Genomic DNA, 27,500 nt, shown 5'->3' with positions numbered 1-27,500 from the left:
TGTGTTTACATATATATATTTGTATATATACACATGCATATATACACACATATATGTACACATATACATATGTGTGTATATGTGTAAATCTTTTCAATAAACTGTTTACAATAACACCAACAGCAACAAGCAGCTGACTTGAAATCTAAATATATGTATACATAAACACACGTGCATCAACTCATCAACAGATGCAGACAGACAGACAGACATACGCCATATACATGGATGCACGCATATCTTTTAAAACATATGAGCGGAAGCATCCTGGTACATTCCTGCGTAGACATATATGCAAGCCTGCAGACAATTATGTGCCTTTGTACTGCACAAACACATCTGCTGCTGCATACATCCATACATCGGTGCATATGCATATCTCGTACATAGATAGACATATATACATACATGCATGCACATAAATACATATAATACATACATATACACACGCATAAACACTAACTGATTTTAACCTGTTAGTCTGTTTTAAATTTTACGAACTATACAGGAAAACACAATGATCAGCAAACACAACTCACTCATAGATACAAACATTCACACACACACACACACACACGCACACACACACACACACACACACACACACACACACACACACACACAGAGGCGGTGAAGTTGGAGATGAAAAGCTAAAATACGCGAAAAATATTTCATAGTACAATGAACTTTTGTTAGCTGTATTTACTTGCGTATGTGGTGAATATATATATGAAAGAATGCATGGAGGTATTTGTATTTGTGGTGGTGGTGGTGGTGGTGGTGGTGGTGAGTGATTGTGCGTGCGTTTGCGTGTGTGTGTGTGTGTGATCACTAACATCATCATCATCATTGTAATCCTCATTGCCGTCCTCATTTTACGCCTACTGTTCCCGACATGTTAAGCGGGTCACGGCGATCCAAGTCAGCCTTCAATTGGTTTTACTGCCCTCTTTGATGGGTCAGGATACAAGATACAGCGTTTCCTCTGTCGTTCTTGGAGGCATGGTTGCTCTTTATAATGTCAAGCACTTCGACGAATATGTAGAAGGTATTTCTGGGTTCGAACTCAAGGACCCTAAATCTACAGTCGAATGCTCTACCACTGAGCTATAAGATACCTGCATTTGTATTGGTATGTTCGTGTGAAAAGAACTCATATAGGTACACAAATATATATATATATATATATATATATATATATATATAGATAGATAGATAGATAGATAGATAGATAGATAGATAGATAGATAGATACGTACATACATATATACATACATACATACATATATACATTCTTAAGGACATTGAAATGTATGCTATGCTGGTATATAATTCATGTTTGTTAACTGTTATACATGTATAGCATACATACATACATACATACATACATACATACATACATACATACATACATACATACATACACACACACAGCACTGTCAGTGTTTGTATTGTTTTCAACGCCAATCTATGGAGGTGGGTGTTTTCGTGTGTATATCTCTTTTAAACATGTTATTTGATAAAGAATATCCATCGTAGGCGTCCGACTGTTAAATGCACCGGTTTTCTTTTCTTTTCTTGTTTTGTTCTTCTTCCCATTGACGTGTTTACAAACGGACTTCATGAATATTTATTCCATCCCTGATCTGTTTTATTGCTTATATATATATATTTTATTATCTTTTTCTCGTTTTAGCCATGGCGCTGAGTCCCAGCTGGAGCACCGCTCTTAAAACTTAATCGAAATAATAAACCCCTGTACTTTTTTTTTTTTTCAAGGCTGGTACTTTTTGTATCGGCTTTCTTTTGGTGAGCTGCTAAGTTACGGGAAAGTAAATAAACCAGTACCGGTTGTCAAGTGATGGTGGGTAACAAACACAAACACGAATCTATTCCGGCATCTTGCGCTCTGAGTTCAAATTTCACCGAAGTCAGTTTCGTCTTTCATCATTCCAGAGTCGATGAAGACAGCCCGAGTCTTCGACGGAATCATCAGTGTTGCGTAGAAGGCAGCAGAGTATTCGTTCCGATTTTTTGCGTTCTGAGTTCAAATCCCGCCATACCTACTTTCTCGGTTTAATATCGCTACCTGATTCTTGGGGGTTTGCAAGGACCAGATGTTGATCTTGGCAAGCACACAAACAGCAGGTTGCAAGCATTCGGTTTAGGGTTACCGGTTTGAGAACGACTTTCTCCCTCCCAATATCTCGGAAGCTTAGTAAAGGACCAAGGACAGACCTTCTGCACTCTCCCTCAGTCTCGGACACCTCGTAAAGAGCCAAGGACTCTACCCTTCTCACCAAAAAGATAAATAACTTGACCTGAGAAAAGGGAAAATTAAGAAAGTCGGACAACTAGCTACCAATCTCCTAAATTGCATTTGAACTCCCTTCTTTGCTAGACAGAAGACAGGTAGAGCAATATTCTTGAAACTAGAAGGAAGAATGTCTGAACACCTTACCTGTCTGTATTCCTCTTGGTTTAGCCCCTAAATAAGCCAGATTTACGTTGGCTTTTCTGCCGTCTATAATAGGATTAGGGTCCTTGCAAGCTCGTTCCGCTGACTCCTTAGTTGCCATCGTTACCTGTGGAATGTGCGAATGGATTATATAATAGAATTTAAGAAAGACACAAGAAAGACGGAGACAATGACATACAGACAATGGGAAAGAGATAGAAACAGATAGCTGGAGATAGATAGAGACAGACAGACAGACAGACAGACAGACAGACAGATAGATAGATAGATAGATAGATAAATAAAGAGAGGGAGAGAAAGAGAGTAGGCATATTTTAATTGTTTTCAGAATCGCCAAGACCCATGGAACTACTGTTTAAATCTAATTTTTGTCGTGTTGATTAGAAAAATGAGAAACCTATTTCTGCCTAGATACGATGCCACTCTGTCAAAAGACAAAAAAAACAACAACTTTGGAACAGGTTTCATAAAAATTCTTTCTCATTAAAATATGGAACATTTAATTATTTTCAATGACAACAAAGTGTCTGCCAGACTGAATGGTCAGCTAATGTAATGGTTCTATACTTCACCAACTTCGCCCTTTCATCTTCAAATTGGTTTTAGTCGCTTTGTCAGAAGAGGTCGATTCCCTAAAAACCGTTACAGGGATTCCAAATATGATGGGGAAAAGGGGAAGGAGGGAAGGAGGGAGGAAGTTTTCGGCAGACAAAGAAAGCCTGATACGAATACTTCTAATAAAGGAACTCCACTAAAGGAACCCCAAAGCGTCAGGTGATACCAGTTTGGACTTAATCAACGACCCTTTCTACACTGTTTTGCCGTCCAAATTTTACTCCTAACGCTTTGGATTAAACGAGGCTATGGTAGAAAGCAATTTTCTCAAAGTGCAACGCAAAGGGCTCGAACTCAAACCTACATAGCTGTTGCAAAACGATCTTCTTAACCACGCACCCATAGGCTGTGCGATGTATGTAGTTGAAGGACAATCCAACAAAGGCCAGCAGGTCGAAACCGCCAGGTCACTGTCACCACTCTTCTTGCAAAAGTATAACAAGTAATTCTTTTATAATTAATTCTAATTATATAATTATTATTATAATTCTTAAATAATTATGAGTAATTCTTCAGGTTAATGTAAAATTTGTTTAATTATGAGTTGCCGTAAGAACAAACATTAATTCTGAGAAAATGTGGAATAATTCATTTGGGGACCAGGGAATCTCGAAGAAGAAAAAACCTTCGACTTCAGACGATTTTAGACCCAATATTCACAAGCTACCACTCAAAACATTTTTGCTTCGATATCCATTGTTCCCAAAAAGAATTATTAAATGTGTGTGCGTGCGTGTGTGTGTGTGTGTATGTACGTAAGCACGTATGTATATATGTATGTATGTATGTATAGACAGACGGACAGACAGACAGACGGACAGACAGACAGACAGACAGACAGACAGACAGACAGACAGACAGACAGACAGACAGACAGATAGATAGATACTTGTAGCTTGGTATCATTGAAGAAAATTGAAAAGCACGTAATGGTTAATGTCGAGTGTGAAAAGCCACTTTGAGACTTTAGAAAAGACAGTGTTGTAGGCTTTCGTTTCTGCATAGTTTCAATGCGACACCACGCAAGCTGCAGGGGATCTGTCGACTGATAATTCACAGCCATTTCTCATAAAACAGTCTAAAAATATGTGCGTGTGTTTTTGTATGTGAGTGTATATAGATTGACAGTTAGACAGCAAGATGGATAGCAATCGAGCTAGCTAGCTAAGATAGATAGGCTGACAACCATACAGACAGATAGATAAATTGAACAGTTCCCTGCCATGAGGATATATATATATATATATATATATATATATATATATATATATATATATATATATATATATATATATATATATATATGTAATGTGTTGCTTAAGCTTCGAGTTCTTAGCTTAAATCTCTGCATGGACAAAATATTTGATAAAATGGCGTTCTAAAGAGTCGAATAAGTCTCTTGGAAACGGGGATAAAGTTTATGAAACCACAACGACAATATAGCGCTTAGAAGTCGTAAGAGATAGGACAGAATAGCATAGAAGAAACAAATTAACACACACGCACACCCATTAGATGCCCGTTTAAAATCTCGGAGAACCACTGTCTGATGTAAATTACTCGATAACGCAGAGTAGAGTGAAGGCATTTGTTTACGTCGGTGATGGCATTTCCATGAGTGGTGCTTCTTTCGACGACCAATGCATGTGAGCATCAGAGAGAGAACTAGAAAGACTGAGAGATAGAAAGAAACACACACAGAGAAAAAGTGTGTGTGTGTGTGTGTGTGTGTGTGTGTGTGTGTGTGTGTGTGTGTGTGTGTGTGTGTGTGTGTGTGTGTGTGTGTGCGAGAGAGGGAAAAACAGAGAGAAGCAAAAATAAGTTCAGAGTAGACGGAGTTATGACCTTAGTTAACAAACACGAAGAAAAGTATACTCATTATAAAAGACAAATTCCTGATTTTTACGAATTCCCTTCGCTTCGAGAGAAGATAATTAAATACTTAGCAGCCACAGCAACCGATTCCAAATGAGAAAAGGGAGATAATCTCAAGAAATCTACTGAAATCAATTATGAATATACATATATATACGTATATATATATATATATATATATATATACATATATATATATATATATATATATATATATATATATATATATATATATATATATATATATATATATATATATATATATATATATATATATATATATATATCATGATAGATCGCTGACCACTACATTTATTTTTTTCTCTCCTTGTTTCTTTCTGTGTTCCTTTCTGTGGAAGAGCGTAGGCTCGAAACGTCAAAGACTTTCTCTATTCCCGAGCGTTATACTAATACATCCATTTGTAGTTTACACCACCTGTCTTCGTCTGTTGTTTTTGTCGTAAATTCTCCTATATATATATATATATATATATATATATATATATATATATATATATATATATATATATATATATACACACATATATACATATGCACATCACCTAACCAACTGAATGGTATATACTTCACTGGGAAGTCTACAGCAGGAAAGTTCACCAAACTGTTCGAGATTTCGATCGACTGCTCTCCCTTCTTGGCTATTTTTGATTTTAAACACCCCTAGAAACATGAAGTTCTTCAACTTATTGTGGCATGCTGAAAACTCTTCAGGAGTTTTTTGTTTTGTTTTTTCTGGGCCATGTTGTAGTTAATTTTCGGCGTGAGGTGGGAGCAACGTGGCCTATAAGAGAACTGCACCCTGCTGCAGTTCTGCTAGTAAACTGAAACTGGAATAAGCGATAAGTAGTCAAGTGTTTTGTAGAAAGACTGAGCAGCGAAATTCAACAGATTGGTAGAATGATGGAATAATGAAGGAGATTCGAAGTGAGTCGTTGTTGTTCTGTAGCTGCAGCTCAACTCTTGATCGAAAAGGCTAAGTTTGGTGTTGTTCCAATTGACACCATTCTGTCATATATTTTTTTAGCGGACGTAATGTATCACGGATTATATAATCCAATGTCTTACAATGGATATTGCAGTCCATAAAATGAGGAAATTTGGCTGCGAGGAACCTTATTTGGTCACATAGATTGATCGGAGGAGCATCCAATGATGTTCTTTTGTTCACTCGGACATGGCACAACAACGTGAGTGATTTACGTATTCTTTTATTTGTTTCAGCTATTTGACTGCGGCCATGCTGGAGCACCACCATTAGTCGAGCAAATCACTTCCAGGACTTATTCTTTGCCGAACCGCTAAGTTACGGGGACGTAAACACACAAGCATCGGTTGTCAAGCTATGTTGCAAGGGGGGGGGCGGACAAACACACACACACACACACACATATGTATATACGACGGGCTTCTTTCGGTTTCCGTCTACCAAATCCACTCACAAGGCTTTGGTCGGCCCGAAGGTATAGTAGAAGACACTTGCCCAAGGTGCTACGCAATGGGACTCAACCTGGAACCATGTGGTTGGCAAGCAAGCTTCTTACCACTCAACCATTCCTGCACCTATATGTATACGCATGTGTGAGTGTAAATAAATTATTTTGTCGACCTCGAAAGCACTGGGGTCGATGTAATCGACTTAATCCCTTTGTTTGTCCGTGTTTGTCCCCTCTGTGTTTAGCCCCTTGTGGGCAATAAAGAAAAAAGAAAAAGTAATGATAATAATGATGATAATAATAATAATAATAATAATAATAATAATAATAATAATAATAATAATAATAATAATAATAATAATAATAATAATAATAATAATAATAATGATAATAATAATAATAATAATAATAATAATAATAATAATAATAGTAAAGAAATGAAGTGATTAGAAATTATCGGTTGGAAAAATTTCGAAAGTCAGCCAAAGTTATTAAGATTCCAGCTTGGAAACAACGTTAGAATTATTAGAAACATTAACAATAAAATGTAAATGAATTTTGAAAAATGGCAAACATCTTTGAAAATCTCCTGAGACTCATAATTCCTATTAACTGAATGTAGTTTTGATGGTGTTAAGTTAATGATGGATTAATTTACCCCACTGGAAAGGATGTCTTTCTGACTTAGCTAACCTTCCCCAACGGTTCTGTATAAGGTTAAGGTAAACGTCGACAATCATTTACAGTGCTTAAAATAAACAACCGTACTTATATTTTAATTTGAGGTTTCTTTTAATCTTCATCTATTCTTACAAGCTTATTCATTCAGATATATACACACATATGTTTCAGCGAATAATGGTACATATCCATACATACAGGTGTACATGTGTGGTTGAGAAGAAGTTTGTGTCCCAAGCAGATGGTTTCGAGTTCAGCTCAATTACCCGGCACCACGGGCATGTATTTTCTGCTATAGCTTCGGAGGAGAATAAAGCCTCGTGAGTGGAATTGGTAGGTGGAAACTGTGAGGAAGCCCGCCGTATATTTGCATGTTTGTATACATATGTATTGTGTCTCCTTGTCTTCACATCACATAATAGTGATAGATCAGAGGGAATTTATCAAAGCAGATTTTCTATGCCCGGACGGTCTTCCTGTCGCCAAAACTCACCTGTTTCCAAGGAAGGCAATATTTTCCCATGACACTGTTTGTATGGTAATGACATTCATTCACAGCTATCAAATTATGTCAAGACAAACATACACAAACACACACACACACACACACACACACACACAAATATATATATATACACACACACATACATACATACGACGGGCTTCTTTCAGTTTCCGTTTACCAAATTCACTTCCAAGTCTTGGTCCCCCGCCCTGGGCTATAGTAGAAGACACTTGCTCAAAATGCCGGAAACCACGTGGCGGCAAAACGAGCTTATTACCCACACAGCTATGCCTGCGCTGATATACAGAAGGTCAGACAGTTTTTGACCTCGTTCCATTCACACAAATGGAAGTTAGACAGAAATTGCATCATGGATTCTGTCTCTTAAAACACTTCACATGGTCGAGAAACATAAATTTTCCAGTGAAGAAATAGAGTAAGATCCGTAATTTTCCGAATGTCGATGGAAGAAACTTCCCTTTCTAATGCCAATAAATACCTCGCAGCTTCGTTTTTGTCAGCGCAACTTTTAGAGTATCTTGACACAGCACATTGTAATTTCGTGCAGTAATTTATGCAACTATACAACGAATTACCTCAAAATCATTGTCCCTATTTCGTCCCCCACCACACGGCACACCAATATACAAGTCTTCAAGGTGCGTTCTGTCCCACTACGTGACACCCTGAGCATTCTACTATAGCCTCGAGCCAACCAAAGATTTGTGAGTGAATTTGGTAAACGGAAACTAAAAGAAGCCTGTTTTATGTGCATATATATATATATATATATATATATATATATATATATATATATATATATATATATATATATATATATATATATATCTTATACACAAACACACATGGTGGTGCATCAGCATGGCCGCAGCTCTGAGCTGAAACTTTGAAATGAAAAAATACATGGTGCGTGTGTGTGTGTACGTGCGTGAATGTGTGTCACCACTTGACAAACGGTGTTGGTGTGTTTATGCCCCCGTAACTTCATGGTTCAGTAAAAGACATCGATAGGATAAGTACCCGGCTTAAAACAAAAATAAGTCCTGGGGTTGGTTCATTTCACTAAAATCCTTCGAGGCAGTGCCCCAGCATGGCCGCAGTCTAACGACTGAAACAACAAAAGATAAACCATTCAATTCTGTTTTTTTTTTTTTTTTCCCTGCAATTTTCCAAGTATCCTGACTCACCTCTCTCCAATCATACGCAACGTATGTTTATTATACAACAAGGGATCCGCTTTAAAATTCTTTTCTCTACATCGTGCTGCTCACGGCACACCAATGTATGCCTCTTCGTAATTTTGAAATCCTACTCATACCACTACGGAACATAACTAACCTATAAATTCTCGGCTTAGTCCTTATTAATCCATCATTAACCAATAATCCTTCCTACTATAGGCACAAAGCCTTAAATGATTCTGCCAGCTCGCCGCCTTATCATTATCCGGCAATATATGATTACATGGTCACTTCCTTTTGGAGCAGATGTGCTTCATCTGCTGTCGGCAGATGTCACTACAAATGCTTGAGACACATTGTCATTGCATCAACTACCTCAAACATTACCGCCAATTAAAACAAGAAATGTAAACGAACCGACATAACCAGTTTAGGACGCGAATGTTTTAACTCTGGGTGTCCGATTTTATTGCCCCCGTCTGCAGGAGGGCTTGGTTGCACCGACGTCTGTTGTCGAATAGTTTAGCTGTCATTACATGTAAGCGTTTGTGGTTATGTTTGCTCATAGAAGCATGTTATTAAATGATATGAGGTCACACAATTAAATTTCAATTTATGCACTAAGTCCAGGTGCAAAACATACCAACAAACATGTCAGATAAACAAAGGTGTGTGGTGAGTGTGAAAGATGAACGCGGATCTAAACAAAGACTTCAGTGAGGATGTTGCTGTGACAAATCGGAAAGTCATTTCAGTGATGTGGACACAATAGGGGGTTTATTTAGGTCAGTGGCTTCAGCATAAGTGTTAAGGAAACATGATGTCATGTGAGAGACTTTGGTTCGATTCCACCAAACGCTATTTCGTGACAATCTGTAATATACGTTGTATTTGTTTGCATTTCTTCTGAGGTCGTTAAAAGTAAGTACCAGTGAAGAACTGGGAGTGAGATTGTTCTCACAGAAGTAGGGGTTAAGACCCCTGGGGCAATTGGGGTTTGAAAAAAGGTCAGACAAATTGCCAATTTTAAGAAAATTAAGACTGTTTTGCAGCGTTTTAAACTTGTCCACCACCTTGGCAAGGAAAAAAAAAAGAATCACACAAGTACACACTCTAATTCTATTATATCTCAGATGGGTCATTATGCCAGACCTCACAAATCTGGGGCTGATATGGAGGAAAGAGAGAGAAAATGACAAAGAAGTTGTGAATACTAACGAAAGGAGTGATCGATTAACCGAATGATTAAACAAACAAGCGATAAGTCAATTGGTTAAAAAGTTAACCAACTGACGAATAATAAAGAAGTGAAATAGAACCAGGGCATGTGTTTGTTATTGGCATGATGCCCCTCCTGAGATACAACAAAATCTGTTTCAACACACGAGATCACATCAAGAATCTTACAAACCAAATACAGAAACGAAACCCTATTTGCTTCTCATTAACAAACAGGGGAAAAACAACAAAATAATTTCAGCAATATTTTATGTGGTGGTGGTGGTGAGGACTGATAAACGTGACTTTGAGAATCATCAATTTAAATTACTCTTCCGCCGCATGTGGAGTCAGAAAATACCATCATTGACTGGCTGAATCGGTAGAGCGACAGACAAAAAGCCTTGCCGTATTTACTATAGTTATTCATGAAGCAGTCAAATCCTTGAATTTGATTTAAATCTTAATACTAGACATTTTTCCTCCATATTCAAACCATCTCGAGACATGACGTGATGGCTGTAAAAATGACCATCACTATCATGCGAGCGGGGTTGGAGGTTTCCGGTCACCCGTGGAAAATGTCTTACTTGGAAACTGGTGAGGTTTGGCAACAAGAAGGGCATTTGACCGTGGAAAATCTGTCTCGACAAATTCCCTCTGATCCATACAAGCATGGAAAAGTGGACGTTAAAAACGATGATGATGATACGAAATTAAATGGAATCGGATTAATTATAAAACAATTTTTTTTTTACTTACGAATCCATAGCCGCGACTTTTCCCCGTCTGTCTATCCGTAATGACAACCGCTTCTTCTATCTCTCCAAACTGATCGAAAAACTCCCGCAGTGATTTGTCCGACGTGTGATATGGAAGACCTCCGACAAATATTTTGGTAAAGGTAGTGTCCTTCTGTTGTATAGTACCGTTGGCCATGATCTGTGAGGAAGAATGACGCAAAATGGTAAGAAGTAGTAAGAGGAAGGAGTAGGAGGATGAATATAAAGGTGGGTGGAGGAGGAAGAGTTATACGCAAGAGGAGGAGGAGTGATACGAAGAAGACGATGTAGGCGGTGCGTTTGATGTGTGTGTGTGTGTGTGTGTGTGTGTGTGTGTTTTGCATGCGGTGTGTGTGTATGTGTGTGTGGTGTGATTATTATGTCGTATACGTGTGTGTGTTATTGCTGTTTTGGTGTCGTTTAGGTCAGAATTGAGCAAGCAAGACCTATGATGGAAAAGCGCTACAGCCATGACCTTCCTCTCATATTTCCAGTTGCGTGTTTTATTGTTGTGTATGTTATCTTTTATTTTTCAGGCACAGGATTACTGCCATCCTGTGCCACCACATCGAAGAGTTTTAGACAAACAACCCGAGACCCCCAAGAGTTGTTTTTTGTTATTTTAGTTTGGTATTGGTTCTCTCGATCTCTTAGGCCTAACCGCTAAGTTACAACAACGTAAACAAAGCAACACCGATTGCCAAGTACTGGGAAGAGTAAACGAAGGTATGCATACACACACACACACACACACACACACACATACACACACGCGCACGCACACACGCACGCACGCATGCACACAATACATGAGTGGCTTCCACACAGTTTCCGTCAACTAAATTCACTCTCAAGGCATTGCTCGACCCGGGGCTATAGTAGAAGACTCTTGCCCCAACGAGCTTCGCAATGGGCCTGAACCCACAACGCGCGCTTCTTAACCTCACGGCCATGCCCGTGCCTGTCACGCTGTTATTGTTAATGTTGTTTAAAATTAAATGAACACACATCCAGCTGACATATTACACAAAGCGTTCCATTCGCGACCATCCACTCCTCTTGAGAGTAAGCAGGGTACACTGTTATTAGCCTTGCCACAATGTGCCACGGTGACCCCAGCCCGAGAATTTCTTTGGGAATAGAAGAGTCTGTGGAATTCTCAGCCACCAACACAACGGACAAGTAGTTTTGTTGACCAAAACAGCTGAAATAGTCATCGTTGAAATCGACGGAGGATCTATGTATTTATTTACGTTTTTCGTCTGGGTTTGGCGATAGGTGCTTCAGTTTCACGTGGTGCGCGGGATTATCGCTTGATCGTGTGCGTGGTGTGTAGTTGCTTGACGTTAGAATCGTGTGATGTGTGATTGTTTTACAACGATGTTGTGTCACATATCGTTGGTTTTCTATGATGTTGCGTCAGCGTTTTTTCAGCAGTGTTGTGTGGTGTGTAGTTGTTTTTCAGAGCTGCTGTGTGGTGTGTAGTCGTTGCATTTCAGTGTTGCTGTGAAGTGTGTACCATTATTTTTCTCTATCGGTGTAGAGTGTAGTCGCTGAGTAGTGTTGTGTGGTATGCTATCGTTCAGAAACGCTGTGTGTTGTGAGATTGATTAGGGGTGTTGTGAGATGGTTCACGGTTATTGCGTAATTGTGGCCTCGTGGTTAGCGTATTGCACTTACGATCTCGAGATTGTGGTATCAATCCCTGAACTGGGTGGTGCATTGTCCTCCTGAGCAGAACACTTCATCTCACACTGCTCTGCGATCACTCCGACACCCGATGTCACCCGTTCAGGCAACGTCGATTCAATGAACGGAATAACCAAATGCACAACTCAAACGTTTGATCCTTATAAGCAAAACATTTGAGCAGGTTGTTCAGCAATAAATTACAGAACCATCTTTCTGGGACCACAAGAGACTAGCATCGTTACGTAACTGTTCAGTGGTGCTGTGTGAATGTTGTTGTTGTTGTTGATGGTGATGATAATGTTGTCTAGGAGCGCTGTGTGTTGTGTGGTTCTTTATAAGTGTTATATGTTCTATCATCATTGCTCGCTGATTCTGTGTGGTTGTTGTCATTTAAGAGTTGTCATTGGTCAATGCTACTATGTGCTCTATAAAGTGTTCGTTCCTTTGCCTAGAGGTGGTGCAGGGGTCCTCAGCCACGCTCCAATATGACTCTTAGAAGTCCATATAAGATTTTGATGCTGTTTATGCGCAACCCACTGGTTTTCCACGTTGGGCGCAGTAATTGTTTCTACGCGCAGGCATGGCTATGTGGTAGGAAGCTTGCTTTCCAACCACATGGTTCCGGGTTCAGTCCCACTGCGTGGCACCTTGAGCAAGTGTCTTCTACTATAGCATCGGGCCTACCAAAGCCTTGTGAGTGGATTTGGTAGACGGAAACTGAAAGAAGTCTGTCACACACACACACACACACACACACACACACATACACATATATATATATATATATATATATACATACATATGTGTGTGTGTGTGTGTGTATGTATGCATTTGTCCCCCACCCCCACCATCGCTTGACAACCGATGTCGACGTGTTTACGTCCCCATAACTAAGCGATAGCAATAAGTACTAGGCTTACAAAAAATAAGTCCTAGGGTCGATGTGATTGACTGTCCCCCTCCCCACAAAATCCGAGCCGTGTGACCAGAGCAGGAAGGATAATTTAACAATAATAATATAAGATTTTTAAAAACATCCACTGGCAATGGGTGGGGGGCATCAGAATAAAATAGGAAGCAACGGGGTCCAAACGTGAAAATGAGAGAGAATCAATGAGTTTACGACACATGTTTACGACACATGATGTTATGACACAACATGTTTACGACACAACATGTTTATGATACAAGGTGTTTATGACATGTAGGCGCATACGTGTGTGTGTGTGAGTGGTGGTGAGTGTGTGTGTGTGCTTGTGTGTGTGTGTGTATGTTTGTGTGTGCGTGAGTGTGAACGTGTATTTGTACCTGGTGAATCAGGTGAGTAAAATGTATATATATATATATATATATATATATGTGTGTGTGTGTGTGTGTGTGTGTGTGTGTATACATACATACATACACATACAGGTATATCAAATTCCATAGAACATAAATTCTTGCTATATTAAAATTATCTTCGCCACTAGAGTCTGTATCAAAATTAATAAAAAAGGTGATTAAGACCAGCTTTACTTGAGAAGGGGAGATAATCTCAAGAGTCAAAGGCCACTCAGGAATAAAAGACAGGTTTATTGTCTAGAGATAAGAGGACAATCGTGGACACGTGTTTTTACCCCGATAAGCGTCGTCAGCACGGCACTCGTTTCACTTTATCTCCAGTAGCCAAGGGACTAAATACACACACACACACACACAATCATGTATATACATAGTGTGTCTCTCTGTAAATATATCTGAAGGGCGCGAAGCAATGTCTGGCATATGGTGCGGTGGTTTGTTGCTGGTTTGACGAGATGTGTATGCATGTTTATTGGAGAACGGAGTAGTCCACCTGAAACGTACGAGCGACCAGAGATGAGGAATTCCTCTCACTTTCAACATAGAAATCTTCAGTTGTTCAATTAGGTGAACAACCATTTATCCTTTTTGTATCTTTTGCTTGTCTCAGTCATTGGACTACAGCCATGCTGAAGCACCGCCTTAAGGGTTTAGTCGAATAAATTGATCCAGTGCTTCTCATAATTTTGCCTGGTTCTTATTCTTTCGACGTCTTTTCCTGAACCGCTAAGTTATGGACACATCAACAAAAGAACATCAGTTGTCAAGTGTGATTGGGGACGAACACACACACACGACGGGCTTCCACACAGTTTTCGCCCGCCAAAGCCGCTCGCATACATTGGTCGGTCCGGAGCTGTAGTAATAGACACTTGCTTAAATTGCTTCACAGTGGGACTGAACCCCACAGCCATGAATTGGTGTGCGAGGTGGCCGAGCATTGCTCATATAGATGCACCCTTAATGTACCCTTAATGTAACTCTCAGGTTTGAATCAGTTAGACATAGTACATGAGAAAGGTGCAGCTTTGAGTACAATCCGCACAGCAAGCAGCTGCCACTGACCGATTCTTAAACCTATTTTGCTGATAATCTTCGTTGCTGACAATCTCATCCGCCACAAATTCATGTCACCCACACTCACAAAGTACATACGACCTCGACAGATTTTCACTTTTGCGTATGTGTGTGTGATGTGTGCGTGTATACGTTTGTGTGTGTGTGTGTGTGTATGTGTGTGTGTGTGTGTGTGTGTGTGTGTGTGTGTGTGTGTGTGTGTGTGTGTGTGTGTGTGTGTGACTGTGTGAATATGGAGGTTGAATAGAAAGTATGTTTAAGTGTGTGATGTCCTTTCCAGAGTCCTGGCTCATTTCCAGTCAGTGCAACGTGGCCCTTCTTCCTTTCGGTGCTCGGCGTCGTAACAATATCTACACGTAAAGTACCGAGTACCATTTAATCGTCTGTCTGCCTTGCTATCTACAGTTTCCCCCAAATTTGTAGTCCTGGTAGCAATTTGAAGTATTCTAACACATTAATAAGATACGGACATGTTTTTACATATTCGTGAAATAGATATAGATAGATATAATTATATAAGTTGAATGTGTGCGTAGATATGTGCGTCACTTCGCTAAACGACTCTGAAATGGTTGTGTCATGATTTATATCAATAATGCACACACACGCACCGCACACGTGTTCAGGCATCTGTAAACAAAAATCATACTTTTACCATTCGTTCCTCTATATCTACACCAATCCCTAAACATAAACATCTATTCATCTATACATACACACACACACACACACACCACACCACACACACACACACATACAAACACACACACCCAGGCACACACACACACACACACACACACACACCAGGTACATACATTTCACTGTAAGAATTATAAAATATATACAAGCTGATATGGTAGGTGTGCTGTATGCATTATCTGATGAAGAACTCAATACTTAAGTCAGAGAGGAAAGGTCAACCGCCTGGCACACTCGATCCGATTTACCGAACTGCTAGTATACAGAGATGTAAACAAACCAACACCAGTTGTCAAGCGGCGATGAAAGACATACACACTCTCTCTCTCTCTCTCTCTCTCTCTCTCTCTCTCTCTCTCTCTCTCTCTCTCTCTTCCTCTCCCCTTTGTTGCCAACACTTTTTGTTGCCTTTATTGTCGAATGCATAATTTTGGTCTGCTCCAACAAATGTACCAAGAAGCAGGCTTGCAGCAGCAGCAGCAGCAGCAGTAGCAGTAGTAGTAGTAGTAGTAGCAGTAGTAGTAGTAGTAGTAGTAGTAGTAGTAGTAGTAGTAGTAGTAGCAGCAGGGGAGGAGGAAAAGAAGAATGACGAGGGAAAGGAGGGGGAAAGGTGAAGGAGTTTCAGCTACAACTAGTAGTTGTAGCTGAAACTACAGTAGTAGTAGTAGTAGTAGTACTAGTAGTAGTAGCAGTAGTAGTACTGCATTCATTGTCACGTGGTTAAAAACTTGGCTCGCAATTACGCGTTTTTGGCATTGATCACTAAATAACAAGCGCGTTTCATATAAAAGCTGGTGCGTCGAACAAAATTATTTTTTGCGTCTTTTTCTTTATACTAAGTTGCATGCACAGAGTCACAGTCACCATGGAAAATGCGGCAAACCAGTCGAGGATAAACCTATTCTTATTCTACGATGCTTTTCTTCACTATGGCTGTGTGGTTAAGACGTCCGCTTTGCAAACATGTGATTTGCGGGTTCAGTCCCTCTACGCGGCACCTTGGACTACTGCCTTCTATTTTAGACCCGGGCCAACCAATGCCTTGTGATATGTGTACATGTGTGTGTGTGTGTGTGTGTGTTTGACAGCCTCGCTTGAAAAGTGGTGTTTGTTTACGGTTTTTTTTTTTGTTTGTTTACGTTGCGGTCCAGCAAAAAAAAAAAAAAGCCGATAGCGTAAATACGAAACTTAAAATTAAGAAGACAAGAAATGTCCTGAAGTCGATTTGTTCGACTGCAATCTTCGAGGCAGATGGCCCAGCATGGCTGCAATCCTATGAATGAAACAAGTAACAGAAAAAAGCTAACTGTCGATGGTCTTGACGGCGTCATTATGGCATAACAGGGGTATCTGTTGTTCTAACGACCATGCTTTCCCAACCGTGGCCATTCCGACTATTTTTTTCGCCTTTATGCAGGGATCCTAGGCAGGGCTGTCTTGACAGCATTACATGCCTTCAGACAAAGCAATGTGCAGCAAATAACAGCTGAGATATTCTTAGCATGGGGCCCCTAGACACCCTGTCCCCACCTCCGGGCACTGTCCACGGTGCACATGCCGCGAAACTAGACTAAGGCGTCCTTTTATAAACATCGTTTTGTGTGATCTGCAAAGGAGGTAGTAGTGGGGGTGTAGTTGGTGGGGGTGTAGTTGGTGGGGGTGTAGTTGGTGGGGGTCGATGTCATTTTGGTGTAGTGATACCGGTGGTGGTGGTGGTGGTGGTGGTGGTGGTGGTGACAAAAGACTTCGTATGTCTGCCTACACAGAACAATGTCCTGGTTTCTCTGGGGAGAAACTTTTATAGTTTACGATATGACTGAACACGAAATAACGAAGAAGGAAACGGCAGATAATAGACAAAAGGAGAGAATGAGAGAGAGAGAGAGAGAGAGAGAGAGAGAGAGAGAGGTGGGAAGAAAGAGAAGAACATAATATGAGAGAGAGAGAGAGTGAGGGGGAGAGGAGAGGTGGGAAGTAGAAGAGAAGTGGACAGAGACGACGCAAGGAAAATAGAAAGAGTGGAGAGAGAAGTAAGAAACAGGTGTAGAGAGAAGGGGAGGAAGAGGAGGAAGGAGAGTAGGAGAGGAGGAGAGGGGAGAGAGGGAGAGGGGTGAATGCAACAGAAAGAAGAGGAGGTGGAGTAATAAAGAGTGTACAAGTTGTGTGACAGAGAGAGACAGAGAGAGAGAGAGAGACAGACAGACAGACAGACAGAGAAAGTCTATGAGAGGCAGAGTGTGAGTGTGTAAGGGAGAGAGAGAGAGAGAGAGAGAGAGAGAGAGAGAAAGAGAGAGAGAGAGAGGGAGAGAGAGAGAGAGAGAGTGAAAGAGAGAGAGAGAGAGAAAGAGAGAGAGGGGGAGAGAGAGTAAACGAGCTGTTTTTATGGTGGAAAAGTGGAACAAGAGACAGAGAGAGAGAATAAGAAGTAAGCAAAGTGCGTCGTGGCCCTCACATACAGTTGCACGCACGCGCGCATACAGGCAAAGCACATGCTCACACACACACAAACACACACGCACGCACACACACAGTCACACATGACATTGATAAGCGCCAATACACGAAACTCTCGGCCCTTGAGTCACCTCCACCGATTTATGATAAAATGTATCTACCCGTGTGTTTGAGTTCTCTTGCGACCATGCTGGAGCTCCGTCTAAAAGAGTTTAGTCGAACAAATCCACCCCAGTATATATTTCTTTAAGCCTGGTACTTATTCTATCGTCCCTTATGCTGAACCGCTAAGTTACGGGCACGTAAATAAACCAAACCAGGTGGGAGTCAAACTTGAACACACACACACGGGCGCGTGGGTGGGATGGCAGTGTGGTAAGAAGATTACTTCCCAAACACATGGTTCCGAGTTCAGTTCTATAGCCTCAGGCCTACCAAAGCCTTGTGAATGGGTTTGGTAGACGGAAACTAAAAGAAGCCCGTCATATATACATATATATATATATATGTATATGATATTTGTGTATCTGTGTTTATCCCCTACCATTTGCTTGCCCACAAATGTTGGTGTGTCTACGTCCCCGTAACTTAGTGATTCGGCAAAAAAGTCCGATAGAATAAGTACTATGCTTACAAAGAATAAGTCCTGGGGTCGATTTGTTCGACTAAAGATGGTGCTCCAGCATGACCGCAGTCAAATGGCTGAAACAAGTAATAGAATTAAAGAATGTAAACACATACATCCATACATGCACACATATAATATATATATATATATGTGTGTGAATGGATTTGGTATGTGTGTATGCATGTGTATGTGTATGTGTGCGTGTATGTGTGCGTGTACGTGTGTGTATGTATGTACATATGTGTGTGTGTGTGTGTATATACACATACACACACACACATATGTACACGTATACACATACATATATATCGTCAATTCAAATAAACAATCAGTTGAAAGAAACGAATAATAAAATTAATGGACAACCCGAGGACGTGCAGAGGAAATGTGTTTGCCTCAAGTTCGGTGAAAGGAGAGAGTTTGACGTTTCTAGCATAGCTCTTTGTCGGAAAGGGAAAAGTCCAAAGAAGGGAAGGAATTGGCTAACAGCACGTGTGTGCTTACATTATATATATATATATATATATATATATATATATATATATAGATAGATAGATAGATAGATAGATAGATAGATAGATAGATAGATAGATAGATAGACATGCATTTACAGGACAGGTTTCGCTCAGTTTCCGTCTACTAGATCCACTCACAAGGTTTTGGTCGGTTCAAGGCAGTAATAGAAAATATTTGCCCAAGGTGCCACGTAGTGGGACTGAACCCAGAACCGTGTGATTGAGAAACAAACTTCTTGCCATACACCCTTGCCTACATAATTCTAATTGAGACAAAGTCAACATGAGAAGGTGCGAGGTAGGAAAGAAACCGGTAAAGGTGGTGGTGGTGGTGGTGGTGGTGGAGCATAGCAAGTGTATATGTAGAAAAAAGGAAAACAAAGTAAAAAGTGATTGCATGACTAGACCAGTTTTACCCCTCAATGGACGAAACCCGCAGCGTTTGCGGTGATGTGTGTGTATGTGTATGTGTATGTGTGTGCGCGCGCGCGTATGTGTAAGCCTGCTTATATAATATATGCGTATATATATATGTGTGTGTGTGTATCATTATATACGAACCGGCTTCTATATGTTGGTGTGTGTTGTCCAACAGTGATAGGGGAAACACAGAGATAAGCAAATCAGACAGATATGTCGGTCGCTAAGTAGTTGTGTTATTTTATCTTTTTCTACCTGTTTCGCTTGCTCTCCTTCTACCTCCACATGTGTCTCTATCCAGCGGTACTCAGGTTCATAAAACACATCTCTCGGCAACCACAGAGAACAAATGATACCAACGGCCAAGAGATAATCTGGCTGTTTCGTCCAATCACAGGTCCACACTGATCCACGAGACTCGAACAGACTTAAGACTTTCCAATAGTGGCGACACCGACGCTTGATTATTTATCTATTTATTTATTTATTTATATTATTATTATTATTATTATTATTATTATTATTATTATTATTATTATTATTATTATCATTATTATTATTATTATTATTTACTTTTAATCTGCATTTTTGTTACAGTCACTCACCGAGACACACCCAGCGTCCTAGGGCGAGCGAAGGAGAAGAGATGTCACAGTATGACTGAAAGCTTAAGGTGAAGGGCTGACAGAATCGTTCGCACGCCGGGCGAAATGCTTAACAGTATTTCGTCTGCCACTAGGTTCAGAATTCAAATTCGGCCGAGGTGGACTTTGCCTTTCATCCTTCCGGGGTTGATAAATTAATCAAATTCACTCATAACACATTAATCGGCCCAGGGCTATAGTGGAATACACTTGCCCAAGGTGCTGTGCAGTGGGACTGAACTGGAAACCACATGGCTGCGAAGTGAGTTTCTTTACTACACCAGCTGATTATCTTTTTACCTTCTTTCCCATCGGTCTCAAAGAACCACGTGAAATTCCCTGACCACTTCATTAACCAATAAAAAAACATGGCGTCCTTTTTGACGGAAGAACACACTTTCTTCTTTTACTTTTTTTTTCTTTTTCTTTTTCTTTTTTAATTTTTTTCGTAAGTCATACATTTTCAGATTCGAAATTCGAAACAAAACCTCAAATTTTAATGGCTTAATCATTGGCAGAAATCTACATATCTGCAGGAATCTAAGTATTCTCATAAAACTTTACTAGCAACTGGAAACATTTATGAAATTGATCGATTTCTCGTTGATCTGAAAATGGCAAATGAAGAGACACCCTGAAAAATTTGCTACGCATAGATCTACGCATGTGATTTGTCAAATGTGACACCCGTCAGAGCATCGGCAGAGCATCGGCAGAGCATCGGCAGAGCATCGGCAGAGCATCGGCAGAGCATCGGCAGAGGGAAATGCCGCCTTTTCCTGAGTAATATCCGAGTGTTGCAGCATTTATCAAGTAATTGCTATATTTCATACATTTGAAACAGTCCAATGCAGAGAATTAAATAAATAACATAACATATAATAAATGATGTAATACAAATAATGTAATCGAGAAGAGACAATATACGGAACAATACATTATATGTTTGTTTAATCATTGGTTGAGCAGAGTGATGCTGTGAAAGTATATTGGATCCGTTACCTGGAGATTTTTGGATCGAGACGATGTTCTCCTTAGCTATAGATAACCGAGTTCCCTACAAATAGACCATAAACATGTGCATAGACCTATAGGGGTAGATACTAATTATATTATGCCATAGATATTTTTATAGGGTCAAGAAGTCAGCCTCTCATAGAAGTACAAAACGCTTGTAGTGGGCAGAGACAACAGGAATTTTACACTGATTAAATTGGATATAAATATTCGGAAGACAGGATACAAATTGTTGTGGTTAAAAGATTTGTTTCTCAACCACGTGGTTCTGGATTCAATCCGACTGTGCAACATGTAGGAGACGAATCTAATACAATTACCTGATCAATGGCTTCTGAATGAGATTTGGTGACAAAGTGTGCGGAAGTATGTCGTATGTGCGAGTGTGTGAATATCAACGGAAGACAACAAATTGGCCAGAAAACTAACAAATTGATGCGTAGAACAAAAGATACCATGTGGTGGTATTTTTTTTCATCCAAGTTGCACAGACTCTACCATGTTAGTCTTGCCCTCGGACATGTAATGAACTAATGATTGTTTCGCTCGTTAGCAACCTAAAACTAACGACGCTATTGTTCAGAAAATGCACGATATAATAAATAAATAAATAATCTAATTCCCATCATGGTTTGAACTTGTAAAGGGGTGGGTAGCGTAATGCACCTGGAGGTTTTTACGTTGCTGCTCTACCATTTTTACGTCTTCGGTGAACTTTACGTCTTCGATCACTTAATTATTGATTTCAAACACTGGTGGCCTTAAACCAGCAAACTTTGCAGAGATCGGATGGTCGATTAGGTCAACTTTAGCATATATATCGATCTCAAAAGGATGTAAAATGCAAAGTCTGCAACAGCAGAGTTTGAACTTAAAACGTTATGGGAAATCGCTAAATATTATTAGAACGAGAATGGAACCAGTCTGACGATGAACCGTTCACAACAACAACCAGTGCTACACAATACTGTCATGGCTTAATCCTTAAAATTTAAGTTGTTTTAAACTGAAATTTCGTTTTGGATAGAAAACTAGCAAGATGTTATGGATAATAATAAAATATTGGACAGGAGGAGAACAAAGGAACAGACAGAAAAGATACAAACAGAAACAGCAAAACGCACACACAAGGGACGTGGACAGAGTCTATCATCAGTTATCGACGAAGAAATCATCGCAATTGCGACACGTTTCGATATAATTGTTCAGTCTGACGATGTCATTAACCTAAGTGGCTGGGATGTAAAAGAGCGGAAAATAAAGGACGAACACGAACAGAAAATGAAAGACCAGTAAAGAAGAAGAAGAAAAGACAAGGCCTTTAGTCCGGACGAAGGGCGAATGATGAGAAGAATGGGAAAATAAAACGAAAAGACAATAATAGATTGTTAGACAGACGTTCATTGATATCTAGGTTACTGGCTTAGATTGGAGGATAAGGTCGACTATTTGAGTGCAAACTATAAATACAAGCTGCTGAGTGCTTTGAGTTAAGTACACATTTGAAGGATTAAGGATTATATTTTATATATAATCCTTTATAGTTATAATTGTTTCAAATTTTGGCACAAAGCCAGTAATTTTAAAGAGAGAGTGTTTGTCGATTATATCCACTCCAGTGCTTGACTAGGCCATATTTTATGTACAAGCACGGAGAGAAAAGGCAAACCACGGCTGAATTTGAACTTATGACGTAATGAGTCAGAAGAAATGTCGCTCGATTCTACAAGCTTGTAGCCTTTTTTTTTCATAATTACAAACGAAAAAGAAAATATAGACTAATTAATTGGGTCCCACTACTTTCTGAGCTCCCTGCATCGTTTCTCTAAATCCAGACTTCGATTTACACTGGATCGATGTAACTTCTCATTTTTTTTTCTTTTAGATAAGTGCCAAGCGTGCATGCACTGAATTTCGTTGGATATACAGCTTTCTTTTAAAAACATGTTATAATGGCTAATTAGAAATTCTATTTATACACGGGCTGAGTCGTAAATAATATATGAAAAAAGGAAAGAAAAGTAGGAAAAAAAGAAAGATTGCTCCAGCAGGGTCATACACTTATCTTGTGGGAGGAATCAGTCAATAAATAAATTCAAATTTTGGCGTAAGGCCACTCAATCCAAGAGAAAGGATGTAACATATTATAATATGGTATCTTACTGTATCGAAGAATACTGCAGGGACAAAAGGCAAAGCACTGACCTCAGTGGAATTCGAACTCACAACGTTTAAGGCAGTAAATATAATAGAACAGCGCGTGATATTCTTATCTCGACCAAAACTGATTGCAGTAAATATATTTTTTTCTTTTTCCCTTCGTCTCAAACCTTCAAAGATTGCTTATGCGTGTTGGCATGCCGCAGGCGTGGCAGTGTGCGTAAGAAGTTTGCTTTGCAGCCACGCGGTTTCCAGTTCCCTCCCACTGCATGGCAACTGGGGCGAGTAAATTTGGTAGACGGGAATTGTGCGGAAGCCTGTCGTGTGTATGTGTGCGCGCGTCTGTATTCGCGTGTCACCCCTCCCAACCGCTTGAAAACCCGGTGATGCTTTGTTTACGTCCCTTTAATTTAGTGGTTTGGCAAGAGAGATCATCGGGATAAGTACCACATTTTAAAAAGAAAACATAAGTACTGAGGTTGATTTGTTCGACTAAAACCTTTCAAAGCGTTGCCCCAGCATGGCCGCAATCCAATTATTGAAACAATTCAATGATAAAAGAAGAGTGTGTGTATGTGTGAGCGTGGAGAAAAAAGAGAGAGGGGGAGGGGACAGAGAAAGAGAGAGAGAGAGAGAGAGAGAGAGAGAGAGAGAGAGAGAGAGAGGGAGAGAAAGAGAGAGAGAGAAACAAAGGTTGTAACGCATTGAACTTCATTCAACACAGTCTGCCAGTCGAAACGTATTTGAATATAAGCATGTATATAAGCATGTATTGCGTGTATATATGACATGTGTATGTATGTATGTGTGTATGTATGTGTGTATGTATGTGTTTGGGTATGTACGTTTGTGTGGTTTTATATTCAAAATTTCTCCCGAAAAGAAATCGCTGAGATGAAGGGTTCAGGTTATGTATTCGCATACGAATGTAAGGGGACATAAATGAATGTCCGTGTCTGTGGGGTTGTGCATGTCTGCGCAAGTATTTGTAGTAGAGATCTGTATGCTTCATTTTATGTACGTATACTCTATAATGATATATAGTCGCACGTCTAGACATGTGCAGAGTTTGTATATAAGTTTGTATGTATTTACGTCTGTACAAATGTGTAGGCTTTAACCCAAAAGTGATTCTGTGTATATTTTCATTCCAGGAAAACTCACATGGAGAATCTTTGGAATGTCTTACAAATCTTCTCTGTTCACTCACGAGTCCATTTACATTGTTTTTGTTTGGGTTTTTTCCTTGGAAAACGTCATAATTTCTCGGCTTTTACGCAGACCTGTTGTTACATAACTCAGCGTAGCTTAATAACTGGTACAAGTGGGAAGATATAGCCAGGAGAAAAGAGCCGAAGATTCCGCATAGACAAGACATCCTTTCTGCTGGACAACAGAACACTGAATGGTGTTTGTTCCCTGCCCCAGAAAACAACTCCAAGCCTATTATACGTTGCACGAGAACATTGTTTTTATTGAACCAGTTTATTAAGAATGTATCCAACAGTATTTTTAATGGTGTGGATTCATTTTGGTTTTGGATGTATCTCTGATTATGACTGCCAGGACAATCCTTTCTGCTTAAAGATTTGTAATTAGTTTTGGCAAGAGTATCATGTCTCGTGGGAATGTAGTACTTTTGTGGATCTTTTCTGCCAGCTGCTGATAATGTGGTTGAGTTTTTCCACACTGGCAAAGTACAATCAACATTACCTACAACAACGCGTAGCTTAGGAGGCATCATTATTCCTTTACTGATTAGGTACTTACAAGCTATCACGTGTTCCTGAGCAGCCAAGGGATATCCTTCTGGTGACAATGTATCTGTCACAGGTCCAGGAAAGGCTACTCTTCCACTCAGTGTTGCTGATGTCTCGTCTAGCTCGTGGGATACAGCGATATGGTAGGCGAGAGTTTCTCCCCAAAATCTCTGTTGAACTAGGTTAGTCCAGCTATTTATGGGTCACGCAAACACCTCTGCCCTCAAATTACCCAATTCACAAACACCTCTAACGTTCCGTAGGTGTTCTCTGGGTGATTAGATTCGGTACCCCAAAGCTGTTTATACAGACCACATAACCTTGCTTCCATCCCTCTGTTTAACCAAATATCCAAGTTTGTGTCAGATGTTGATACAACCAGCAGTATTGGGATATATTAGTCTTATAGAAACTTGACGGATGTGACTTCCATACCTTTAGAAATCGAAGGAAATCTCTAGCTTTAAACGCAATGCCAATAATTGAAACATTCTCGTAAACTTTGTGATATTTGCCGCATTCTTTATTGGAGTTAGAAGAAATGTAACATATCAGCCAGTGATATGTGTACGTCCTTCGTTTAGTCAACAGTCTTTCCTCTAATCACTACCAAATTACGAACTCTGAATCTAGCCAAACACCATTCCTACCTTCCTGGGAATGGTGTCACCAGTTCTGTCTCCTTCTGCCATTACTATTACCTGAATTTAACTTCAGGTCCTCGTAAAATCAAAGTGTGACCGACATGAACCTTTCTCCCGTCGGCAGATCCGGAAATGTAGCTACAACATTTCTTAATCAAAGGTTCCAGTTACCAAAATAGAAAGGGGTATCGATTAACTGTTGGCCTTGAAATATTCCTTCGATAAGCTAAAGCTACTTGCGATTAAGTTAGCTGCATTGATTTTTAATGATAACTTTGTGGATCATGTTGTTTGTCAGGTTTTTTAAAAGCATCAACAATGGCACGTGGCCCCTTGGCAAGGCACATTGTCTCTAACATGTATGTATGTATGTATGTATGTATGTATGTATGTATGTATGTGTATGTATGTGTTTATGTGTGTGTATGTATGTATGTGTGGATGAATGAATATGTATGTATATGTGAGGATGTATAATGTATGTTTGTATGTATGTGTGTGTATGTATGTGTGTGTATGTATGTACGTACGTGTGGATGGATGAATGGGTGTGTATGTATATGTGGGGATGTATAATGTATGTTTGTATGTATGAATGGATAAATGGCTTAGTATTACGCGTGTATGTATCTAAATAGGTATGTGTTTGTGTGTGCCTCTAATTATATAATTATATATATATGTACATATATAAGGATATATAAAAGTGCATCTGTGTGTGTGTGTGTGTGTGTGTGTGTATGTGTGTGTGTGTGTGTTTGTGTATGTACTTTTGAGCATTTTTTTTGTTTTTGTTCTTGTTTTTCTAAGGTGTTCTGATTGTTAGAATATAGACATATGCATTTGAAGAGAAACGTGTATATGTGTATATGTGCTTGTGTGTGTGTATATAGGTCGGTGCTACAATCCATACGAAAGCTTCAGTACAATCTCTGTCCAAAGAATGTCACTCAAAAGCTTGGGTCAAAGTTAAGACCTTGTCAGACACTGAGTTACGATGACACAACCTGGGGATTACAATAAGGGTTCACGTGTCTGCGAAACACTCAACCACTTACACGTTGATTAAAACATCAGGTAATTCAGGTGATCAACTAACTGAATGGTCGTCGTCGATACCGGTGGAGATCCATACCTTTCTACATCTATGTACGAATGAATGTTTCTCTGAAGTCTCTTATCTTTTACTTATTTCCCTCATTGGATTGCGGCCATGCTGGGGCACAACCTCGAAAGGTTTTAGTCAAGTTTTTATTCTTATAAGCCTGATACTTATTCTATCGGTTCTCCTTTGCCGAACTGCTAAGTTACGGGGACGGAAACAAACCAACACTCGTTGTCAAGTGATGATGGTATAGAACAAACACAACACAGACACACACAGATAGATGTTCATACATTCATACATAATTTTAAATTCGGGTTAACACCTTTTTACGTACACATACATACATATATATGTATATATACGTATATATATATATATATATATATATATATATATATATATATATATATATATATATATATATATATATATATATATATATATACACATATATATATGTATATGTATATGTGTGTGTATATATATATGTGTGTGTGTGTGTGTGTGTGTGTGTGTGTATTTGAAGG

General features: G+C 39.5%; 1 protein-coding gene across 11 annotated transcripts in view; it reads right to left on the bottom strand.

Moving 5' to 3' along the window:
- Positions 1–27,500, bottom strand: part of LOC106884251 (RNA-binding protein 24) — a 119,933-nt gene that overhangs the window by 89,108 nt on the left and 3,325 nt on the right. For 7 of the 11 annotated variants that reach the window (XM_089351756.1, XM_089351757.1, XM_014935524.3 and 4 more), the window contains 2 exons: positions 10,792–10,971; positions 2,462–2,585 (listed from right to left, as the gene is read on the bottom strand). In XM_089351756.1, coding sequence (XP_089207882.1) covers positions 2,462–2,585; positions 10,792–10,968 — 301 coding nt within the window. In that variant the 5' untranslated portion in view covers positions 10,969–10,971. Of the gene's footprint in view, positions 1–2,461; positions 2,586–10,791; positions 10,972–23,464; positions 23,721–24,625; positions 25,161–27,500 lie in introns of those variants that run through there. The other 4 variants (XM_089351760.1, XM_052967611.2, XM_089351759.1 and 1 more) reach the window with 4 other exon arrangements.

Source organism: Octopus bimaculoides, chromosome 4, assembly GCF_046866305.1.
Source record: "Octopus bimaculoides isolate indiv1 chromosome 4, ASM4686630v1, whole genome shotgun sequence".
In the NCBI taxonomy this organism is placed as follows: domain Eukaryota; kingdom Metazoa; phylum Mollusca; class Cephalopoda; order Octopoda; family Octopodidae; genus Octopus; species Octopus bimaculoides.
This window is presented reverse-complemented; position numbering and strand designations above follow the sequence as displayed.